General features: G+C 45.2%; 1 protein-coding gene across 4 annotated transcripts in view; it reads right to left on the bottom strand.

Annotated features, from left to right (window-relative positions):
• The window catches only part of TBC1D8 (TBC1 domain family member 8), a 112,754-nt gene extending 91,162 nt beyond the window's left edge, over positions 1–21,592 (bottom strand). The window contains exon 1 of one of the 4 annotated variants that reach the window (XM_023618542.2): positions 21,276–21,592. In XM_023618542.2, coding sequence (XP_023474310.1) covers positions 21,276–21,402 — 127 coding nt within the window. In that variant the 5' untranslated portion in view covers positions 21,403–21,592. The remainder of the gene's footprint in view (positions 1–21,275) is intronic. The other 3 variants (XM_023618541.2, XM_023618543.2, XM_070236075.1) reach the window with 3 other exon arrangements.
• Between the last annotated feature and the right edge of the window lie 66 nt (positions 21,593–21,658).

Below are 21,658 nucleotides of genomic sequence, written 5' to 3'. Positions count from 1 at the left end.
AAATGAACAAATGGGACTACATCAAACTAAAAAGCTTCTGCAAGGGCCGGCCCGGTGGCGCAGAAGTTGGGTGCGCGCATTCTGCTTCAGTGGCCCAGGGTTCGCCAATTTGGATCCTGGGTGCCAACATTGGCACCCTCGGCAAGCCATGCTGTGGCAGGCGTCCCACATATAAAGTAGAGGAAGATGGGCACGGATGTTAGCTCAAGGCCAATCTTCCTCAGCAAAAAGAGGAGGATTGGCAGCAGTTAGCTCAGGGCTAATCTTCCTCAAAAATAAAAAATAAGCGGGCTGGCCCCGTGGCCGAGCGGTTAAGTTCGCGCGCTCCGCTGCAGGCGGCCCAATGTTTCGTTGGTTCGAATCCTGGGCGCCGACATGACACTGCCCATCAAACCACGCTGCGGCAGCGTCCCACATGCCACAACTAGAAAGACCCACAATGAGGAATATACAACTATGTACTGGGGGGCTTTGGGGAGAAAAATTTAAAAACAAAAATCTTAAAAAAAATAAATAAAATAAAAAAATAAGCTTCTGCACAGCAAAGGAAACCATCAACAAAATGAAAAGACAACCTAACAATTGGGAGAAGATATTTGCAAACCAGATATCAGATAAGGGGTTAATATCCAAAATATACAAAGAACTCATACATCTCAACAACAAAAAAACCAACAACCCAATTAAAAAATAGGCAAAAGATCTGAAGAGAGATTTCTCCAAAGAAGATGTATGGATGGCCAATAGGCACATGAAAAGATGCTCAACATCATTAGCTATCAGGGAAATGCAAATCAAAGCTACAAAGAGATACGCCCACTCTGGTCAGAACGGATATAATTAACGAGACAGGAAACAACAATTGTTGGAGAACATGTGGAGAGAAGGGAACCCCCTGTACACTGACGGTGGGAGTGCAAACTGGTGCAGCCACTATGGAAAGCAGTATGGAGTATCCTCAGAAAATTAAGAACAGATCTACCATACGATCCAGCTATTCCACTGCTGGGTATTTATCCAAAGAATATGAAAACACAAATGCATAAAGATACATGCACCCCTACCTTCATTGCAGCATTATTCGCAATAGCCAAGACTTGGAAGCAAGCTAGGTGCCCATCAAGGGACAAATGGATAAAGAAGATGTGGTATATATACACAATGGAATACTACTCAGCCATAAGAAATGATGAAATCCAGCCATTTGTGACAATATGGATGGACCTTGAGGGTACTATGCTGAGTGAAATAAGTCAGAGGGAGAAAGTCAATTACCGTATGGTCTCACTCATAAGTAGAAGATAAAAACAACAACAAACACAGAGCAACGGAGAATGGACTGGTGGTTACCATAGGGGGAGGGGGGAGGGCAAAAGGGGTGATTAGGCTCACATGTGAGACAATAGACTATAATTAGTTTTTGGGTGGTAAACATGATGTAATCTACACAGAATTCGAAATATATTACAATGTACATCTGAAAGCTATATAATGTTATAATCCAATGTTACTGCAATAAAAAAAGAAAATCAAAATACAAAACTGCATATATAGTATGAGCTCGATTATATAAAGAAAATTCACAGATAAAGGTAGAAAAATCAATACAAAAAGGTGAACTGTGGATTATAGGTTTTTTCTTATTTTTCCAATTTTCTACAATTGGCATTTATAAGATTACGGGAGAAAGCATCATTACAAAAAATGTTCCTAATTTAAAAAAGAAAATTCTGACTGGAAACTTCTGTTTGTTTGGTTTTGGCAAGGAAGACGGTCACTGAGCTAACATCTGTACCAATCTTCCTCTATTTTGTATGCGGGATGCTGCCATAAGTATGGCTTGATGAGCAGTGTGCAGGTCCACGCCCAGGATCTGAACTCACAAACCCTGGGCCACCAAAGCGGAGCACGCAAACTTAACCACTACGCCACCAGGCCAGGCCCACAGAAACAGTGTTTTGAACAATGCTATACTGACGGTTTCATTAAGTTTACCTTCCAAGGACAGCCCGCTCCTGTGACAGCATATTGCATAACATTGCACAGGGAACCAAGATGAACTTCCAGACTAGCCAATATTCTAATTGTTAAAGGCTTTAAAACAATTTTTTTTAAAAAAACAGTACCACCCAATTTTGAAGTCTACCTGTGTTTTTTACCAGCTTACAGCTCACAACTGTATGCTGCAAGCCCTTCACAGTGGTGCTAGGTGTTGGTCAAGGTGTAAAACGTGTTTTGCCACAGCCAGGAACATATACCCATATGGCCGTACTTACTGGACAAACATCAGGCCACAGCAATGTGACGTGGGTGTGTACACTGCTACAAATAAAAAGTGAGAGGCACAGTAGAATGTCAAGGCCGCACCCATGTTCACCAGAACACATAAGGTCAAGGCCTTGTGAATTCATAAAACAGAGCAGGAGAGTCAGAGACTGACAGAAGGTGCAAAGGGCAAAGACACAAGCAGACGGTGTGAGAGCCATGAAAGGTGTGACACCCTAGTAGTGACCTGGCTGAGACTGTTGCTGACGTGCTCAGCTACATTCTAGCAGGTATTCAAGGTGTGCATGACCACAAAGATGCTGGAGAACCACTGCTCTACAGGCACCATCTCAAGCATGCTCCAAGGCTGGGTAAGTCGTGCACCTCATTCGCAATTCGTCCCACAACTAGCTGTGACAGCTTTGTGTTTCTGAGCTTTTTCCATGCTGTGATTCTAGTCCTACTCCTAAGAGAGAGCACTTTACCCTTCCTGGTGGTATATTACACTGTCACTGCTGCTCTACCTCCTAAGAGAGAGGAGGATTCATTACTTCAATAGACGGCTGCTCGTGTAGATCCAGCAAGGTGCTCATGCAGTACGAACTGAAGCCTTAAGCTGTCCCCAAGCCGGAGAACAGCTTCCTGCCACAGCCACCGCTCCACCCAGCACCTCCGAACCGTGGTCAGAGCTGCCAGAAACAGCATGGGAGGACTTGGAGGCTTCACCACAAAGGCATCTCCAACAATAGACGAATAATTCAAAGCTTTTTCCTCTCTTGACACACATTTAAGAAAGTATTTTCATCATCACTGAATGCAGCATTTAAGTGCTCTGTGTCTAAGAAAAGTTCATTTGGTGTTTCAAGGCTCTATGAGAAATGCTTTCAAAGTTTCTAAAAATAACTTTTAGAGTCCTATAAGGGCTGTTTGCAGGCTAATCAAGATAAAAACTACCACATATCTAATCCCCAATCCAAAAATACTCACACTAAAAAGCAACTCTTCCAATTTAAGGAAAAGCTTCATGTTAATTCAATATATATTCAGCTGGCTGGAGTGAGTGAATAGATTTGGCAAGGGTTTTAAGTAACTCTCAGTTGAGAGAGGTGAGGTAGGGTTACTCTCAAAGAGAAAGGAGCACCATCACTGTGGCCCCACCATAAGGCAAGACTGAATTTGAAGACCAGACCCATTTATTTAACTTTTTTCATCAACCTTCTTGAGGATGTGGTCCCTTTTCTGGTACACAGCTCAGGTCTACCAGCTGCCAGGAGAACTCAAAGATGATTACTTAGGAAGCTGTGGGGAAAAAATCCTACAACCAGAGCGGCACGAAGGGCCGAGTGGGCACAAATCCTCTGCAAAGCGTTTGGAGAGGTGGCAGAGCTCTCCCAGGCAGCAGCACAGGACGAGTGTTCCCCCAGATGACCAGAGACTCAGAGCCCCCGCTTCTCAAGTGTCTTAGAACTCAGCTCTTCATTACACCAACTATCTCACAGATAAACAATACCTATCACCAAGGAATCGGTTCACGACATCTGTGTGCGAATTAATTTCCTCCGAGCAAATGATATTTAAATGACCGTTTAAAAAACAAACAGCCTCCCATGACAGATGCATTCATCATCCAAACAATCTGGCGGCCTTCCGGCCACTCCTCTGCCCAACATCTCTCCCAGCCAACACACACAGTTGGCAACACAGCACCTCCAGAGCCCACAGGGCACCCCGGGCCGGAGTTCAGATTCCGAAAACAAAGTCCCACATTCCTGAACCTGCTATTCACAGCCACTCCCTTCTGAAAGTAGACAAGAGAGCCATTACTGAAAAATTGTAGAAAACATACCTTTTTCCATGTCATGTTCATCCAGACCCGAATACCTCCATTTTTACAGATTTATTAAACACCTGCAAAATCAGGAACTGGAGAAAATATACACACAAACATCTAAAAAAGAACAGAAGCTTCCTTCTGGAAGTTTTATTTCCACAAAGCATGGTAGACTCTAATCTATTAGAATGTCATTTATTTCAAAAATCCTTATTTCTGTTCCAAGCCTCTACTTCCAATGACCCTCCAGGAAAAGCAACCAAAACCACAAGCCCTCAAGATCAGAAATAAGCCATGTTAGATGTTTGCTATCTTTTTCCTGCTCATAATAGTGTAAATAGCTTGCAGAGATGAGGTATAGCAGCTTTTACGGTGTGTCACTTCCCTAACGGCAGAGTCAGGCAGGGTAACCTATATGCATACATTAAATTCAGAGACATCCCCAACCTCATCTGAGTTCACAGCTCTTCCCTTCATCCATCAGACATTTTAATTACTGGCACTAATTACATTAATTAATTAATGACAGGTAACAAACTTGAACTACAGCCTCTTCCCCTTAAGACTCTATTAGGTTATAATGCCTCAAGGGTAAAAATTCTCTACCCTCCACCCCAAGCATCTCTGCTGTGCACATATGGACTCTCCATTAATACCTGCTGAGTGTTGCTGATTGATCAGCTTTACAGAAAGAAAAGACAAAGTGCCAGGGCTCTGCTACCAATAGCCTGGCAAATCAGAGGGCCACACCGACCTCAGTTTGCAAAATGAGGATACCAAGTGGCCTAGACAACACTTTATGTACAGTCCAGCCAACTGAGTACACTCCTAGCCACACAGTCAAGGCCACAGAGGCCAGGAAAGACTTGAGAATCAGATCCAAAAATCAAGTCTTCTAGAAAAATTAAATATAGAATTACCATATGATGTCACAATCCCACTTCCAGGTATAAATCCAAAAGAACTGAAAGCAGACACTTGAACTGATATTTGCACACTCCTGTTCACAGCAGCATTATGCACAACAGCCAAAAGTAGAAGCAATTCAGTGTCCATCAATGGATGAAGGGGTATATCCAGGCAATGCAATGTTATTCAGCCTTAAAAAGGAAGAAAATTCTGAGAAATGCTGCAACATGGATGAACTTTGAGGACATTATGCTAAGTGAAATAACCCAGTCACAAAAAAGACAAGCACTGCATGATTCCCTTTATATAAGGTATCAAGAATAGCCAAATTCATAGAAACAGAAAGCAGAATGGTGGCTGCCAGAAGCGGAGGGGAGAACAAGGGGAAGTTATTGTTTAATGGGTGCAGAGTCCCAGTTACGCAAGGTGAAAAGTGTTCTGCAGATGGATGGTGATGATGAGTGTGCAACAATGTGAATGTACTTAATTCCACTGAACTGTACACTTAAAACTGGTCAAAATCGGGGCTGGTCCGGTGGTGCAGCAGTTAAGTTCGCATGTTCTGCTTCGGCGGTCCAGGGTTCACCAGTTCGGATCCCAGGTGTGGACCTACCCACTGCTCATTAAGCCATGCTGTGGCAGGCGTTCCACATGTAAAGTAGGGGAAGATGGGCACCGATGTTAGCTCAGGGCCAGTCTTCCTCAGCAAAAAGAGGAGGATTGGCAGCAGATGTTAGCTCAGGGCTAATCTTCCGCAAAAAAAAAAAAATAAACAAAATTGGTCAAAATGGTTAAGTTTGTGTTATATATATTTTATCACAATTTTTTAAAATCTGTTACTTAAACCATTAAAAAACAAAACAAGGGTCTCAACAGACGCCAGCCCAGCATGAAAGGAGGGGGAGCAGGTCTGGAGGAGCCAAGCTGGCCTGAGGGAAGGCAGCCACAGGAACTTCCGTTTCAGGAATCCCTTCATCTTTCTGGAAAGAGCTAAACTCAGACAAGTGGAAACAGAGGGAGAGCATCTCCACCTGGATCAGTCAGCCTCCTCATCTGTAACGAGGGAACACGGGCTCCTGGTCTCCACAATCCAAGCTCCGACATTCACCCTGCCGCGACCCTGAGACATGGCAACCAGGAGTCCCCACAGGGAGACAGGGCCCATCTTGTGCCTGGAAGACTTGAACCCACAGCTGCTGAGGTTATTTTTAAATAGGAAGATGAGTCCACTTCACTCCAGTCACCTACAGAAGGCGGACGGCAGCTGAGCTGTGACACAGAAGGGAGAGGGAGCGGGGCACTCTGAAGCGCTGGCAGCAACCGACTGTGCCAACACTCACGGAGCAGTAGGGCTGAGCCTCCAGATGCCTCCGCGCCCAAGGCAGAGCCCAAGGGCGCCCACAGCTGTGCCTACAGGTACACCATGTGCTTTGGTCCCTGAGGAGGAAAAGCAGCCAGAAAGACTTCAAGGGAGCAGAAGCTACTCACGTCAATTCCTTCCTACCCCCAACCCCGGAGCTTACAGATAATGTACCCAAGCAGGCAAGAACCTAAGTGACGTGACTCAGAGGCCATAAATCCCTGGACTAAATATTTCCGTTTTTAAGGACAAGGACTACAAAAGCCAATCTCTTATAGTGTGATAAAAACAATACAAAATGTTTTAAGGAAGTAAGTTTAAAATGATGCCCAAGTGGACGTATTTAAGGGAATTTGCAGTGCCCTGCTCAAGAATTCCAGTCCTCGATTAATTACTAGAGTACGTAATTAACAGGGTAGAGTTACTCTAGATTAATTACTTGAGTAAGTTCCTTGAGAGCAGGACTTGGTTTTGTTCACTACCTGGAAGAGAGTGAGACACAAGGAGGCACAGAGTAAATGCCTGTTTAATGAACTTCTTTTCCGAGATCTTCATTCTCCTAAAATTCACCTGTTTATTGACTACAGTCAAGGCCTAACAGTGTCACATGTACACACAATACTAAAAAGTCCTATGTGGAAGTCACTTACAGTGCAGGAGAGGTGGAGGACACCCGCGTATACCACCTGTCCTGCCGCACGTGGCAACCGGGACCCCGAGAAACCTCAACTCTTTAAAAACCAGGTTACAAAATGGTTGTTTCAATGAGAAAAGCAGAGAGTGGTTCCTTTAGACTCACAATAAAGTTAATTTTCCTGCAGAAATTTCCTAAATAAAGGGTTTAAAAAAGATCCTCTATCAAAGTGGACAAGTGCCTCTGCGTTCACACTTAAACTTACCTGTTTGTTTAACTTTTTATTTGGAAATAACTTCAAGCTTAAAGAAACGCTTCAAGAATTGAAATAGGACCAATAAAACAAAACCAAGAACGCTCATATACCCTTTGCCAGGAACCAGATTCCCTGCTGCTAACAGCTTACCCCGTTGGCTCTATCATTTGCTCTCTTTCTCCATCTCTCTCTGTTAATATGATATAATATGATATAATTTCACACAAATTCTTTTCTGAATCATTTAAAGGGAGGCCTTTTCGCAGGAACAGAGATGTTCTCTTCCACAGCACAGTTACCGACTTCACTAAATTCAACACATGTGGTCCCTTTATCTACCATTTGCATTCCAGTTTTGTCATCTTCCTCCCCGGGGCAGGACCGTTCTAGGGTTGGGCAGTACACTTAGCTACCATGTCTCCCTAGTTTCCCTTAATCTACAGCCTTTGTCTTTTATGACTGATATTTTGAAGACAAAAGTCCCCATCCCCCACTATTTTTGTTTTTGACAGTTTTGACCAACGAAGTTATTTTTCGTTTGTCATAAAAATATTCTTACATCTGAAATGCTATTATCTTATGCAAATTCATAGATTTTTCTATAAATTTTTAAAAATTTGTTCTGGACTTAAAATGTGCATCTCTCTGAAGTTGTTAGTAACGGGAAAACTGTCTAATTTATACAATTCAATTTAATTCTAAATAAGGTTTTTCAGGAATGCATAGAGCAATATTATACATATGGCATTTTAGAGCACGTGTTCCCAAAGCTTCTGGGATTATGATCTCTTCTTGTGTGAGTACGTCAGCCATCAAGTCTCTCTCTGAGATTCTCTCTCCCTCCCTCTCTCTCCTTTCTCCCCTTCTCTCTCTCCCTCCTTCCCTCTCTCTCCTTTCTCCCCTTCTCTCTCTCCCTCCCTCCCATGCACACATACGGACTTTCTAATGATGTTTCTGGTATAAATGGATGCTCACCTATGGGGACTCCAGTCTTGAATCTTAGTAAGATTTCAGGCACCATCAATACAATCAGACCTCTGGCTTGGCCTATAGTTCGGGTTTCTACAAATTTTAACTCAAAGGAAGTGAACACGTTTACTATTACATGATTCTAGCTTAACTTTGTCTACTAATATAGAATGCTCAAATCTGGCTTTCCAAGTCATATAGGAAGTTAAAATTAAACAAGCAAAGCCACTTTAATAGTGCAATACACATCCTATCAAAGAGAACCTTCCAGTTCCACAAGAAGCTTTCCAACTCGTTCTCTCCTCAAATCTAAATGTCGTATCTAGATGAACAAAGACAAGCAAAAAGCTGAAGGACAAACACCATCTCCTAGTGCAGACCTTGTCACTGCAAGGCCTCTGAGCAGCAGACAGCAGAACTATGGTGCTAGTAAACATCACCATCAACCTCACCCAACAGCAACTCCCAAATTAATACACCAACGTGCAGTGTGATCACTACTCGCTTGACCTGCCTGGGAAGCTGGCTCAAGTACTTTACTTCGACTAAAGGTGGTGATACGGTGGACACACATCTCATGTTTAACTTATCAAGTCCCATAATATGCACGGGCCAAAACACAGAGGAGAAAACACTAATTCACAGGGACTGCCCACTACTCAAGGAGCGCATGCTCTGGCGTGAGCTCACCGGGGACTGCAATCTGTCAGCTCCACAGAAGCCCCACATCCCAGGAACTCTGGTAAAATGAAGAGATTACCGAGACAGGCGACCCTGCTGATTTCAAGGCTAATTTTTACCTCAAGCAATTTTTGTCCTTCATGTTGATTTTGGAACCTATCCCCACACTAAGAGGCAGCTCCGCTATACTGGGATTAAACAGTGTCCACTTTGAAACCTGAATGAGTGCCAAACTCTCCTTTACCAAAATAAATTAAGGGAAGCTACAAGTTAAAACAAAAACACGCAGGCGCGTGCAGGCACATGCACACAGACACAGAGTTTTGGGACATTAGGTTTACCAGAATCTAGTCTGTCCAGACAAATCCTTGCTGTGATTGAATCCTTGATGGATGGAAGATCGTGAGCTATATATTCTGAAAGCAATCTATAAGTCTCGCTTACATTTTACATTTATTTTTAATTATAACAGCAACATAACTGAAACCCAGACTCTACTTTAGCTCTCGCTGCTCCCATGACAGGTGAAATATCCAAATCTCTATCTCCACGCTGCTTCTGCCTTTAAAAGTGTTTCTGTCATGCAAACACTGCTTCTCAAGTGAGAAACTCCAGGAGCTCCCTCCAAACCTTCATCACTGGGCCAATCCCATTTTAAGAATGCACTACATTTCCTTATTAAAACATCCCTGTCTCAAACATTGAACCACACACTGATTTAAAACCCTGTTAAATGGACTCAGTAATTCAGAATAGTCAAACTTCTTGGTCAACCTTTGTAATTTACTGAAACGAGATCTAATCTGCATTTTCCTTCTAGAAATGAATTCTATCTTTTTAATCCTGATAACATTATTTATAACAAAAGACTATTTACATGTATGAAGTTGAGAAATGAAGGCTGGTCAACACACTTACGAGGTCAGATCAGACTGCCACCAACACTCACCCCAGACAAGACGGTACCAGGGGCGTCCCACACACAGGCGCATCAACGTGGCATCACGTGACCCCAAATGCCAAGCAAGTAACACTACCCAATTTTTAAGCTGCCAGGGTCTCCTCGAAGAATTTCTTTTGCCAGGTAAAATAATCACGTCCAGCGCTAAGCAACATCCTTGGGCTCCATTTATCAGGTAATTCTTTTGGTGGTCAGCTACAGATTCTTTGAGGCAATTTTCTTTTCAGTACTGAGTACTTAACCTCATTTCCAAAACAAAATTCCTCGGGAAATGGCTCCTGAGGTCCCCCTCACCTAGATGCTGTACCCATATCCCTGACCTATTCAAATCCCACCCATGCCCATCTCAAGGCCCAGCAGCTCCTCCCCAAGTCCACAGCACCTTTAGATCCAGCATTCAAGAGACACTCTATCTGCTGACAATGAATTTGTAACCAAAAAAGCCCCAAAAGAAGTGAATCTCACCTTAACAGAGCTGCCCTCACATCACACATACTTCTTCACGACTCACCCAGTCTGCAGCCACTCCTACACCACACCTACCTGGGCCCAAACTGCTCTCGCTGAGGTCACCAATGTCATACTAGCCTTTTCCATACTATACTGCAGAGACCTCTCCTCCCTCCCTCCTTCTTGAATACACTTTTTTCTTGGCTTCTGGGAAAATACACTCTGCTGATTTCTTCCTGTTCTGCTGATTGCTCCTCATTCCCTCGGTGGTTTCCTCCTCTACAGGCCTTACCAGACAGCTCACAAGCACACCAAATTTAACTTGTCCAAAACAGCTTCTCAGAGGCCACAGGGCTTTTGCACATGCTGTTTCCACTGCTCAGAAGGCTCTTTCTCCCACTTTTTACCAGGCTAACACATCCCACATACCTTGCAGCTCTCAGCTGAGATCACAGGTCCTCAGAGAAACATTCCCTGATACCCCAACCTAAATGCTTCCCTGTTATTCCCTCTCACATCCCCCTGCACCTCCCACCACTTATAATTCTGTATTTTGTGGTTTCACATTGCCCCACCACTACCACTAGCACCTCCACCCCTCTAGACTGTAACATGAGAACACAGGCCCTGGCACCTGGTATTGAATGAAATGTTCTTTCAGCTTTTCTTCTTCTTTAAATAAAATGGATTTTGCCAAAGTATCTGGAAAATATAACAGTTCAAAGTATAAATGCTTCCACAAAGCAACAACTTTTTGTTATTATTATACAGTCATGAGTCACTTAACAATGGGGATCCGTTCTAAGAAATGCATCGTTAGCCAGTTTCGTCGTTGTGTGATCGTACAATGCACTTGCACAAACCTGGATGGTACAGCCCACTACACACCTAGGCTCGATGGCACTAATCTTATGGACCACCGTCGTCTATGCGGTCCATCACTGACTGAAACGTCGCTATGTGGCGCCTGACGGTAACTATTAACTGCTTTGCAGGTTAAGAAACGGAGGCCCAAGAAAGAACGGCTTACAATCACGATATCACATCTCTGAGGCTAGAGGAGAGACAAAAATCATTAGCTTGTAACTCTAAACTGACTTTCTCTCTAGAGAAAAAAAAAATCCAGAATAGGTATCTTTTCAGTTCAAATAAAAGTACCTGCCTAGATTAGATGCATTTCTGAAAATAGTTTCCTAAGCCTCTGTGAAACTGACACACCCCACACATGCTAGATATTTCAAAGACTAAATATAGTTTCCTGAGAGGACAAATATCTGAAGCACGGGCGGTGCAGGAGCCACCATGGCTGAGGCAATAAGGCAACATGGCTTCAGTGCCCCTCCAGATCCCCACCACCCATGCTCAGCTGGTCACCAAAAGACACCAAGCTCTCCGAAACTTCAGACCGTCTATGTTTTATCAAAATGATAAGCGCATGGAAGGATGCACATATTCTACAAGGCTCGTGAGAAACACGAGTGCCCTCGGCCCTCCCTACTCCCACTTCCCAGCTCCCCAAGGGCAACCACTTCCAATTCTTAAGTGACTCTCCTTGCATTTACCTTCATGGTTCCAAAGAACATGTTTGTATTACCACTTCTTGAATTTTCGTTTAGGCATTGGCTGTCCACTTTCGCAAGTGGGAGATTTAGCTCCCTTTCATTGACCAACACCACCACCTACCACTGACGCTTCACTTAGGCAACAATTTTGGTTAGATCACTAATCAATATTCACATTATTATAACTATGTAAACATTATTGAGAGCTGAGCTTCATAGTAACACTATGAAACCTTTCCTAACCTACACAACTTTTTATTTTCTCTGGAGTTAACAACTATCCCAGAATCTTGGGCTTATTTAGCTTTCTACATATCAATAATTTACCCACAAATTCTCCCCTCGTGGGCAGATCTTCCTTCAATATGTGCAAGCATGCCGGGTGCTCCATCAATTTCTCCTCTCCAGGAGCTGTCCTGGAGCCTTCTGCACTGCTCCAATCTGGACTGACAGGTCTCCCAGCCGTCAACTCGGGATCTCCCTTCACCACCATCCTAGAGATTCCCTTTTAAGGATTTCTTCTTAAACAAGTAACAAAAAGCACAACTTATTAAAGAAAAAGACTGGTACATTTGACTACATGAAAATTAAGAAGGTTGGTTCTTCCAAAGGCCCATAACAGAAATAAGAAGCCAAGCCAGAGAGTTGTTTTTTAATACATATAATTGAAAAAAGGATACAAAACACATAGATACATGTGCATGCACTTGCACACACAGCTCCTAAAATAAGGAAAAGACAGACAATCCAATAGAAAATTGGGCAAAAGACACAAACATTTCTCAAAAGGCAAAACAAATACTTTCTAAACACATAAAAAGAGTCTCACCCCCATGACTTATAACGGAAAATAGCATCTCAGTGGTTCTGAGATACTATTTTAATACCTACTAGATTGGCAAAAAGTAACATCTCTGACAATACCAACTATTGGCAAGTATGTGCCACTATGGGAATTTTTACACACTGCTGCCAGAACTGTAAACTGGCAGAATCACTTTGGAAAGCAATTTGGACTTATCCAGAAAAGTTGACAATGCACATCCCTGTGACCCAGTATTAGAGCTGTTCACAAACGTCCCAGTTTTTCTCTCCTTCCAGGCATATAGTAGGATGACACTTTCCCATATCTTCGAGGTTACGCAGAGCCGTGGATTTGCTGTGGCCAATGTAATGTGAATAGACAGGACGGGTGTCACTTCCAGGTGGAAGCTCTAAAAGCCAGCATGAGATTCACCGGATTGATTCCCCCCTTACCCTGGTGGTCATGGGAGCAATAGGAATGGAGCCTTTAGCAGCCTGTATCTGAGTGCCTACAACGAGAAGAGACCCCTGAGGACGCACACTGGATATACAGTAGGAGGGAGAAATAAATTAATGTAACATGAGTTCACTAAGACGTTTCAAGTGTTTGTTACTGCAGCATAACCTAGCCCATCTTGGCTGATACACTCAACAAGGCCATTCATAGGTGTATTCTCCAGAGAAACTTTTACACGTGTGAACACTATACAAGAATGTTCACAGCAGCATTGTTTGCAACAGCAAAAAGAACAACAACTAGAAACCCAAATGTCCACTGACAGGAGAATGATTAAATAAATAACAGTGTATTCATTCAAAGATTACTACACATCAACAGAAATGAATGAACAGGGCTACATACATCACCATGATTCAATGTTAAAGAAACATAACTACATATACAGATACAGAAAAAGATAAATAGATAACTATAAATATAACTGGAGGGGCAGAAAAACAAGCTATAGAAAAATACACAAAGTATGATTTCCCTTTGTATAAAGTTATAAAAAGATACAAAACTAAACAATGTATTGATTGGGGCTATATATAAATGTGTTAAAACTAAAAATAAAATCAAGGCAGTATTAACATATAATTCAGGATAGTAACGCCCACAAGGGAGGGAGGGGATGTAATGAAGAACATAGACAAGCGGTCTCCAGGCACTGGAAATATTCTATCTTTTAGTAACAGGTGGTGGGTACTATTGTACTTTACATTTCCATTATATACTCCTATGTACATGAAAGATTTCATATTTAAGAACTTCAGGCAAACTACCATCCTATTTATTATTTTTGAATGTCCATTCTCTATTAGTAACTATTTATTTATTCAGAATAAAACCAATCACAAAATACGGTACATTTCCCTAAGGAGATCTTATTAGGGGCTGTTTGTTTTGTTGATTTTTCTTTCTTTTCTAAATTAAAAAAAAACAGGAAGCAAAAATAATAAAATCTGGTAGAACAAGAGACCCACCAAATGTTCAAGAACATTAATGACTCAAGTTCACAGAGCTGTATTAGCTGGCTGGTGATGCACTGGGGAGATCATTCCGGGTCTGTATGGGATCACTCACATAAAGGTTACCAACGGGTGGTTTTAACAGCTGGGCTGGCACAGCTAACAAACTACCACTAATCCTCACAAGCAAGAAGGGCAGTCGTGAGAAACAGCAATAACAATACCCTGTATTATTCTGGTTTTCTGCGTAATTTCCATTTCCGGGGACAATATAAAACATTTCTCGACCTCAAAAGCTCACCCTAGGGGGCCGGCCCCATGGCCGAGTGGTTGGGTTCACGCGCTCCGCTGCGGCGGTGCGAGGTTTCACCGGTTCTGATCCTGGGCACAGACATGGCATGGCTCATTAAGCCATGCTGGGGCGGCATCCCACATGCCACAACTAGAAGGACCGACAACTAAAAATATACAACTATGTACCAGGGGGACTTTGGGGAGAAAAAGGAAAAAATAAAATCTTTAAAAAAAAAAAAAAGGCTCACATCTATCAATTCTACTTGGACATCCATGCATTCACTAGATATTTATCAAGCATGCTCCAGTGAAACTGTTCCAGCGCTGGAGCACAGTGGTGAGGGATGCAGATCTGGGACCTCCCTTCTGGAGCTCAGGGTCTCTTCATTTGAAACAGATAAAGCCACAAAGAGCCACATCATGGGGCTGGCCTGGTGGCGCAGTGGTTAAGTTCGCACCTTCCACTTCTCGGCGGCCCGGGGTTCACCAGTTCAGATCCCGGGTGTGGACACGGCACCGCTTGGCAAAAGCGACGCTGTGGTAGGCGTCCCACGTATAAAGTAGAGGAAGATGGGCATGGATGTTAGCTCACAGCCAGTCTTTCTCAGCAAAAAGAGGAGGATTGGCAGTAGTTAGCTCAGGGCTAGTCTTCCTCAAAAAAACAAAAAAGAGCCACATCATGACAAACAGTGGTGAGTGCTATAAAGGAAAAGTAGAGAACGTACCAGAGGATCAGGGGAGGGGTCAGGTCCAACATCTCCAGGCAGCAGAGCGCAGGCTGGGCCCTGAAGGGTGAGCAAAATTAAGTGGGCAGAGAGGGCAGCCAGAGAAGGCCCTGGGAGGGGAGAGTGCCTGACACACTAAAAGGTCTGTGCTTAAGAGCAGAAGGTAAAGCAGAAGCAGCCTGAGAGCTGGTAGAGGGATAGCTCACGCAACGCCCAGGAACTGTTAAAACATGCTCAGGGCTGCTTTTCAACACAATTGATTAATGTTTAAAAAAATAGGGGGGGAAATCTGTGCTGGAAATATGATCAGATTTACTACTTTCATTTTAAATAAATTCCTCCTTTATCCAATGCTGCCAGAATGTGGAGTCAGGTCATAAAATCCTATCCCTTCACAGCTAGTAAACGAATTCTTTAAAAGCTACAAGCCTCTCAATCATTTTCAGCTCCACCTAAGAGTCTCAATTAGGCTGAAATAGCTGGCCTCCACGCCCCCACCACCACCAGCACATTTGTACCTCATATTATTTCCCGGAGTGACACAGACCTGCCTGGTTTGATTATCTAATTACAAATACATTGCCCTTATTATGCTCTCATTAAATGCAACTGTTGGAAACCCCAAAGCTTTTATTAATGGCTTATCAGCCCTTAAACATGTATCAGCTATTTTACCTAGATAAATCTTCCAATTTATGCTTCTGAAGTCAAAGTACTTCCTTTATTTGTGGTTTCTTCCTTATTGTACTTTTGGAAAACAAGACCAAAGTATGTAAGACTCTAGAGCCTGTATCTGAGAAGTCCACACAACGCAACGGCTGCCCTGCCCTGATCCTTCCCTCTCAAGGATACTGGAGGAGATGAAATCCACCAGCAAATTCAGCCACCTGAGCAGGACTCTAGCCCATGTCAGATGAGGTAGCCAAGAAAGGCAACACCCATGCTGGGCTTCACCACTTTCCAACCTTCCAACAGAGTCATTCTGAGCAAGACTAGTGACCCCACAGGAATCACTGGTGTCAGGTTCATCTCCCCTAGTCTTTGAGACACTGTTTCAAAGGTAGCAGATGATTCACTCTGGGCACAGCCACCCACACGCAATGCATGGAACACCAAGATGAAGTTCCCTGTATTTACCAGGACTTAACGTGGGCAAAGAAGCCCAGTACCCAAATCCTGCTAGCACAAGTTGGATTTAAATATTAATCTTCTAATTATACTTATTAAATACTGCACTAATAGATAAATGTTTCTTTTTTGGGGCTGGCCCCATGGCCGAGTGGTTAAGTTCGCGAGTCCGCTGCAGGCAGCCCAGTGTTTCGTTGGTTTGAATCCCGGGCGCGGACATGGCACTGCTCATCAAACCACACTGAGGCAGCGTCCCACATGCCACAACTAGAAGGACCCACAACAAAGAATATACAACTATGTACTGGGGGGCTTTGGGGAGAAAAAGGAAAAAAATAAAATCTTCAAAAAAAAATAAATGTTTCTTTTTTTTAAAGATTGGCACCTGAGCTAACAGCTGTTGCCAATCTCTTTTTTTTTCCTGCTTTTTCTCCCCAAATGCCCCCAGTACATAGTTGTATATTTTAGTTGTGGGCCCTATCTAGTTATGGCATGTGGGACACCGCCTCACCATGGCCTGACGAGTGGTGCCATGTCCGCGCCCAGGATCCCAACAAGCAAAACCCCGGGCTGCCGAAGCGGAGCACACAAACTTAACCACTCCGCCACAGGGCCAGCCCCTAGATAAATGTTTCTTATATCCTTCATTACAGCACAAACTTCTTTACACACTTTTATTCTAGGAAACCATCTTGTTATTCAACTTTTTAAATGTTACTTTGCTCTTCTTTTTTTCAAACCTACCAGGTGGCAAGCACAACTAAGCCCCTGATGTACAGTTTATTTTTATTTATTTTTTTCTTTAAAGATTGGCACCTGACCTAACATCTGTTGCCAGTCGTTTTTTTTTTTTCTTTCTTCTCCCCAAATCCCCCCAGTACACAGTTGTATATTCTAGTTGTGGGTCCTTCTTGTTCTCCTGTTTGGGACACCTCCTCAGCATGGTTTGATGAATGGTGCCATGTCCGCGCCCAGGATCGGAACCAGTGAAACCCTGGGCCGCCGAAGTGGAGCGCATGAACTTAACCACTCGGCCACGGGGCCAGCCCCTGTACTCTGTTTATTTTCATTCTAACCCTCATTTTAATTGGAACCCTTGTGCATTACTGGTAGGAATGTAAAATGGTACAGCCACGGTGGAAAACAGTTTCCAATCCTCTAAAGTAAGATTCATTATTGTCCCTGTCTTAAGGCCGGGTTATAACTAAGGCTCAAAGAAACTGAGTAAACTAGCTCCAGGCCTCTCAGGCCAGATTCGTAACTAACAGACTTATCTTGACTCCAAAGCCCATATTTTCCACTACACTATACTTCCTCCGTGACGCTAACTTTAGGAAATCAGTTAGCCCATATTACTACCAATGCAATGACAGAACAGCGGCTGAGGAGGAACTTTCTGAAAAGTAGAAAACACCAATATCTTATTCAAATGACAACATTTTAACTGCCATCCTCTTTGGGAAAAGAATTGCAAGATTATGCAGGAACGCATGTTAAAAAAAAATGACGGGGGGGGGGGAATAAAATCCCTCAGGGGGCACTTCTGGGTGGTGATATTGGGTCTTTAAAGTTATGCTTATGCTGCTCATTTTAAGTGCTTCAGAGCACTGGGGGAGGGGGCAGTGATGCTGTCTGTTCTCTGTCCACTGCCTCCCCACGGCCCACTCTTTGTTCTCCCAGAGCTGACTGAACTCTTGCAAGAAATATTCCCACGGGCCGGAGACTGCACCCAAGTGAACACTGTATAACTACTTCCTCCCCTCCAGGGCAGCAGAATCACTTCTGTCAAGGGAGCTTTTGGAAACAGCTTATAATACTATATTCAGCCACACCATGTTCTAACTGGAGGAAAAGGTCACTGCCTCCCGCTACCGCCCCCCGGGCCCAGGACTTCTTTCTCCAGACAGGTCCCAGGCGGTGGTAATGGAGGCCACTCGAGAAGCTGGTGCCCCATCCTCTACAACCAAAGACAGAAGGAGGAGGTCTCTGTTTCCCATCCACTCCCTCCAGCTTTCCACAGTGGTCAGACTGACAGGTAAACAGGAAGCCAAGGAGAGAGAAGGGATGTTCCTGTTCCCTGTGATCAGCTCAGCCTCAGTCAGAAAAGCTGGACCTCCACTCCCACCCAACTTCTAAGAAAAAAGTAGGATCCATCATTCATGCATATATTCATCCATCTATTCATCCTACGAATGTTTACTGAACATATACTGTGTGCTAGGTGCCATCATAGTAAAACACCTGCTACCCTCATAGAACAGATAATTTAGTAGGGAGAAACAACGAACAAGATAAATAAGTATATCATATATTCGCAAATGAAAAAGAATTACAGAAAAAATAAAATTGGAGATGTGTATAGGGAATACGTGTGTGTGTGTGTGTATAACTAGGAGGACAAGTTATAACCCTCAATGAAACAAAACCTTCTATTTCTGAGGGTGGGCAATTTTTAAACATGTCAGATTACTTTAAATGCCAATGGAGACCTCACATGTTTAAGCTCTTACTGTCTATCAACAAATTCAGCATCAAAATAAAAGAGACACTTCTTCATTAGTGCTCCTGTACATTTTATTTCCAACCCCTCTTAACCATCTCTACTTGCCTCTCTCCAAAGAAAAGCCTAGAACCAGTCAGAATGCACATCATGTTAGCCCCTACTGTTTTCATAGATAAACTAAGTTTTAAATCTTTAAAATAAATTGCTAAAAATCTACCAAACTAGAATTCTGCATTTTCTGAAAACTGCCACCAACATGGAACTGCCCTTGGTATCGCATCAGTCTTGATTTCCCAATGTTCGTTAAGTGGCGCCATTAAGACCAGCCCATCAGTGGATGTGGTAACTCGGGGTTGCTCAATCGGCACAGCCATGTCATTTGCTTCCCAGCTAAATGTCCAAAGGTAAAGTATCCAGCTGCCAAGATGTCATCCTCTCACAATCAACGGGAGGTTCTGAATCTCCAAAAAATAAAGCAAAGTGTCATGTGCCTTTTTGTGAGGTATTTCCCTCCCTTTTTTTGGCTGATCTTACTGCCTTCAAGAATAAGAAAATTGTGGACATCCACTGTAAACTCAAACCAAAGTCAACACCAAGTAAGGCCAAAGCCACAGATACAATGACATCAGACCAAGTGGATCTGGGAATGCAACAGGAGGGGGACCGCATCATTTTGAGTGCATCACAGAGAGACCCTGGACAACAAGCCAGGCTCTCCAGAAGGGAAGCTGGCCTGAATCTCTATCAGGCAGCCCATCAGAGGGGTTGCCTTCCTTGTCTGGACTCATCTCCCCTGCTAGACGGTGAATAACCTGAAGTCTTTCCCAAAGCAGCACAAGAGCATCTCACACAGTCAGCGTGCAGTGAACTAAGCGAATGAAAGCACTTGCTGGACAAACGCCCCTATGTTTCCCATTTCACACATCTTCAAGCCCTGCCCTTACCCTCTAGTAAACGAGATCATTTATAGGCCAGGTGCCGTGCTTGACGCACCAAAAACTAAGATACACTGCCCGCAAAGGACTGGGGGGGACAAATCCTGCCTCTGGCCTCTTTGCCTCTGATGGGCCTCACAGGGCACCACCAACCTCCATTTCCCAAGAGCTCCGAGATGAAGCGCCACCCTGCTGCTCAGGGGCCCACCAAAGCCCCTATGGCCTCCTGCCTCCTACACTAACTCCCTCCCTCAGAGTTTAAAACAGCTCCCAGAGAAGACCCGCCTGCTGCCCAACTTGTCCCCACTGCTCACCACGACCCTAGGTCACCCCAGTAGCCCTTTCATCCAGACTCCTCAACTACCCCATCACTCCTCCATCCAGAACCCCACCAACTCCTACCCACTCCTTCAGGCTCAGTGAAGTCTGAGCTCCCTAACAAATCCAACTGCCAGCTTCTCGCTTTCTGAGTCTGAAGTAGAGGAACGGTAACTTTGCACTTGACTCCGCTGTCTCAGGGTGTATTGATCACATTTCCCCAGAAGACTTTACTCCACAAGGCTTCCCCCAGAAAAAGCAGTCACCAACAACGAGCCCAGGGACCAAGCTTGGTCCCTTGACCTCTGTCTCTCTGACCCTGGTCTCCTCCTTGGTGTAAGGAGGGATGTGATAGGAAGCTCTGAAGTCCCTCTTATTTCATATTCCAAATTTTGAAAATTCCATATACGTTCCCTAGATACAAGTGAAAAAGGCTAATAAACTGTTCCTCCATTGAGCCGTTTAAACAAGGGTCCCAGCTAATGCAATCTGGTCTCAATGTTTTCAAATGCTTGATTTTCTAAGAGCTTTGGATGATAACTTTTAGAAAAAATGCTTTGTTTTTCATACATTTTACAAGCCTGAGTTTTTCACTCCTATCATTCCTTGGAAGAAACTGAAGGGGCTGAGGGAACAGACCTGCTCAATTTTGCTATTAAGATCATGAGCTCGGGATTCGCACTGCCTCGGTTTCTCCTCCGGACGTGGACGCGGCCCCCGACCCGCCCTGCCCACGCGCCCGAGGGTCCCGGATAGCCAGGGCCTCCCGAGCTGCGCCCCGCCGTGGGCCGGCCGTGTGTCCTCAGCTGACACACCACCTGGAGCCTCGGGCGCGTCCAGATGGCCGGGCCGGCCGGGGCGCAGCCCGCTGTCACCTGGCCCCGCACAGCGGCCCGCGCTCCTCGGGTCACGCTCCAGCCCGCGCTTCTCCTCCGATTCCGAGCCAACTCTGGCCTCCAGGCGGCCCCTGCGCCAGGCGGCGAAGCCACCTGCCTCGCCCGGGAAAATGCACGAGCCCGCAAGTCCCTCTGCCACAGCCCGACGGGGGCTGGCGACAGGAATGCAGCGGAAAGGAAAACAAGCCGCGGCAGGGCCGGCCCGCCCGGCGGCTCCCCGAAACCGCCACCTGCGGGCAGCCGCGCGCTGGGGGCCGCGGGCCCGGCGGGGAGCGAGGTCTGGGGCCGGGCCGCCGCGCCCGCCCGCCCCCCGGCGCCCCTTACCCGTGAAGCGGCCGCCCCCCTCGCCGTGCCCGCGGCGCCGCTGCAGGATGAAGTAGCAGCTGCTCTTCTGAGTCACCCAGAGCTTCAAGGCGTTCTTCAGCAGCACCTCCTCGGGCTTGAGCCACATCGCAGCGGTCCGGCCGCGCCCGCGGGCCCCGGCTCACATCGCCCCGGCCGCCGGCCGCGCCGGGCCGAGCCCGCTCGGAAGGAGGCGGCGGCGGCGGGGACCGCAGCCAGCGGATCCCTACGCGCGGAGTCCGGGAGCGCGGCGGGCGCTGCTCGCCCCTCGCAGCCCGCGCGGCCCGTGTGCCGGCCCCGCCCCGGCCCCGCCCCCGAGCCCGGCCAGGCCCCGCCCCCGGCCCCGCCCCCGCCCGCTCCCGCGG

The sequence above is a fragment of the Equus caballus genome, chromosome 15, assembly GCF_041296265.1.
Source record: "Equus caballus isolate H_3958 breed thoroughbred chromosome 15, TB-T2T, whole genome shotgun sequence".
NCBI lineage: Eukaryota > Metazoa > Chordata > Mammalia > Perissodactyla > Equidae > Equus > Equus caballus.
The sequence above is the reverse complement of the archived record's forward strand: the minus strand, read 5'-3'. Positions and strand labels throughout refer to the sequence as shown.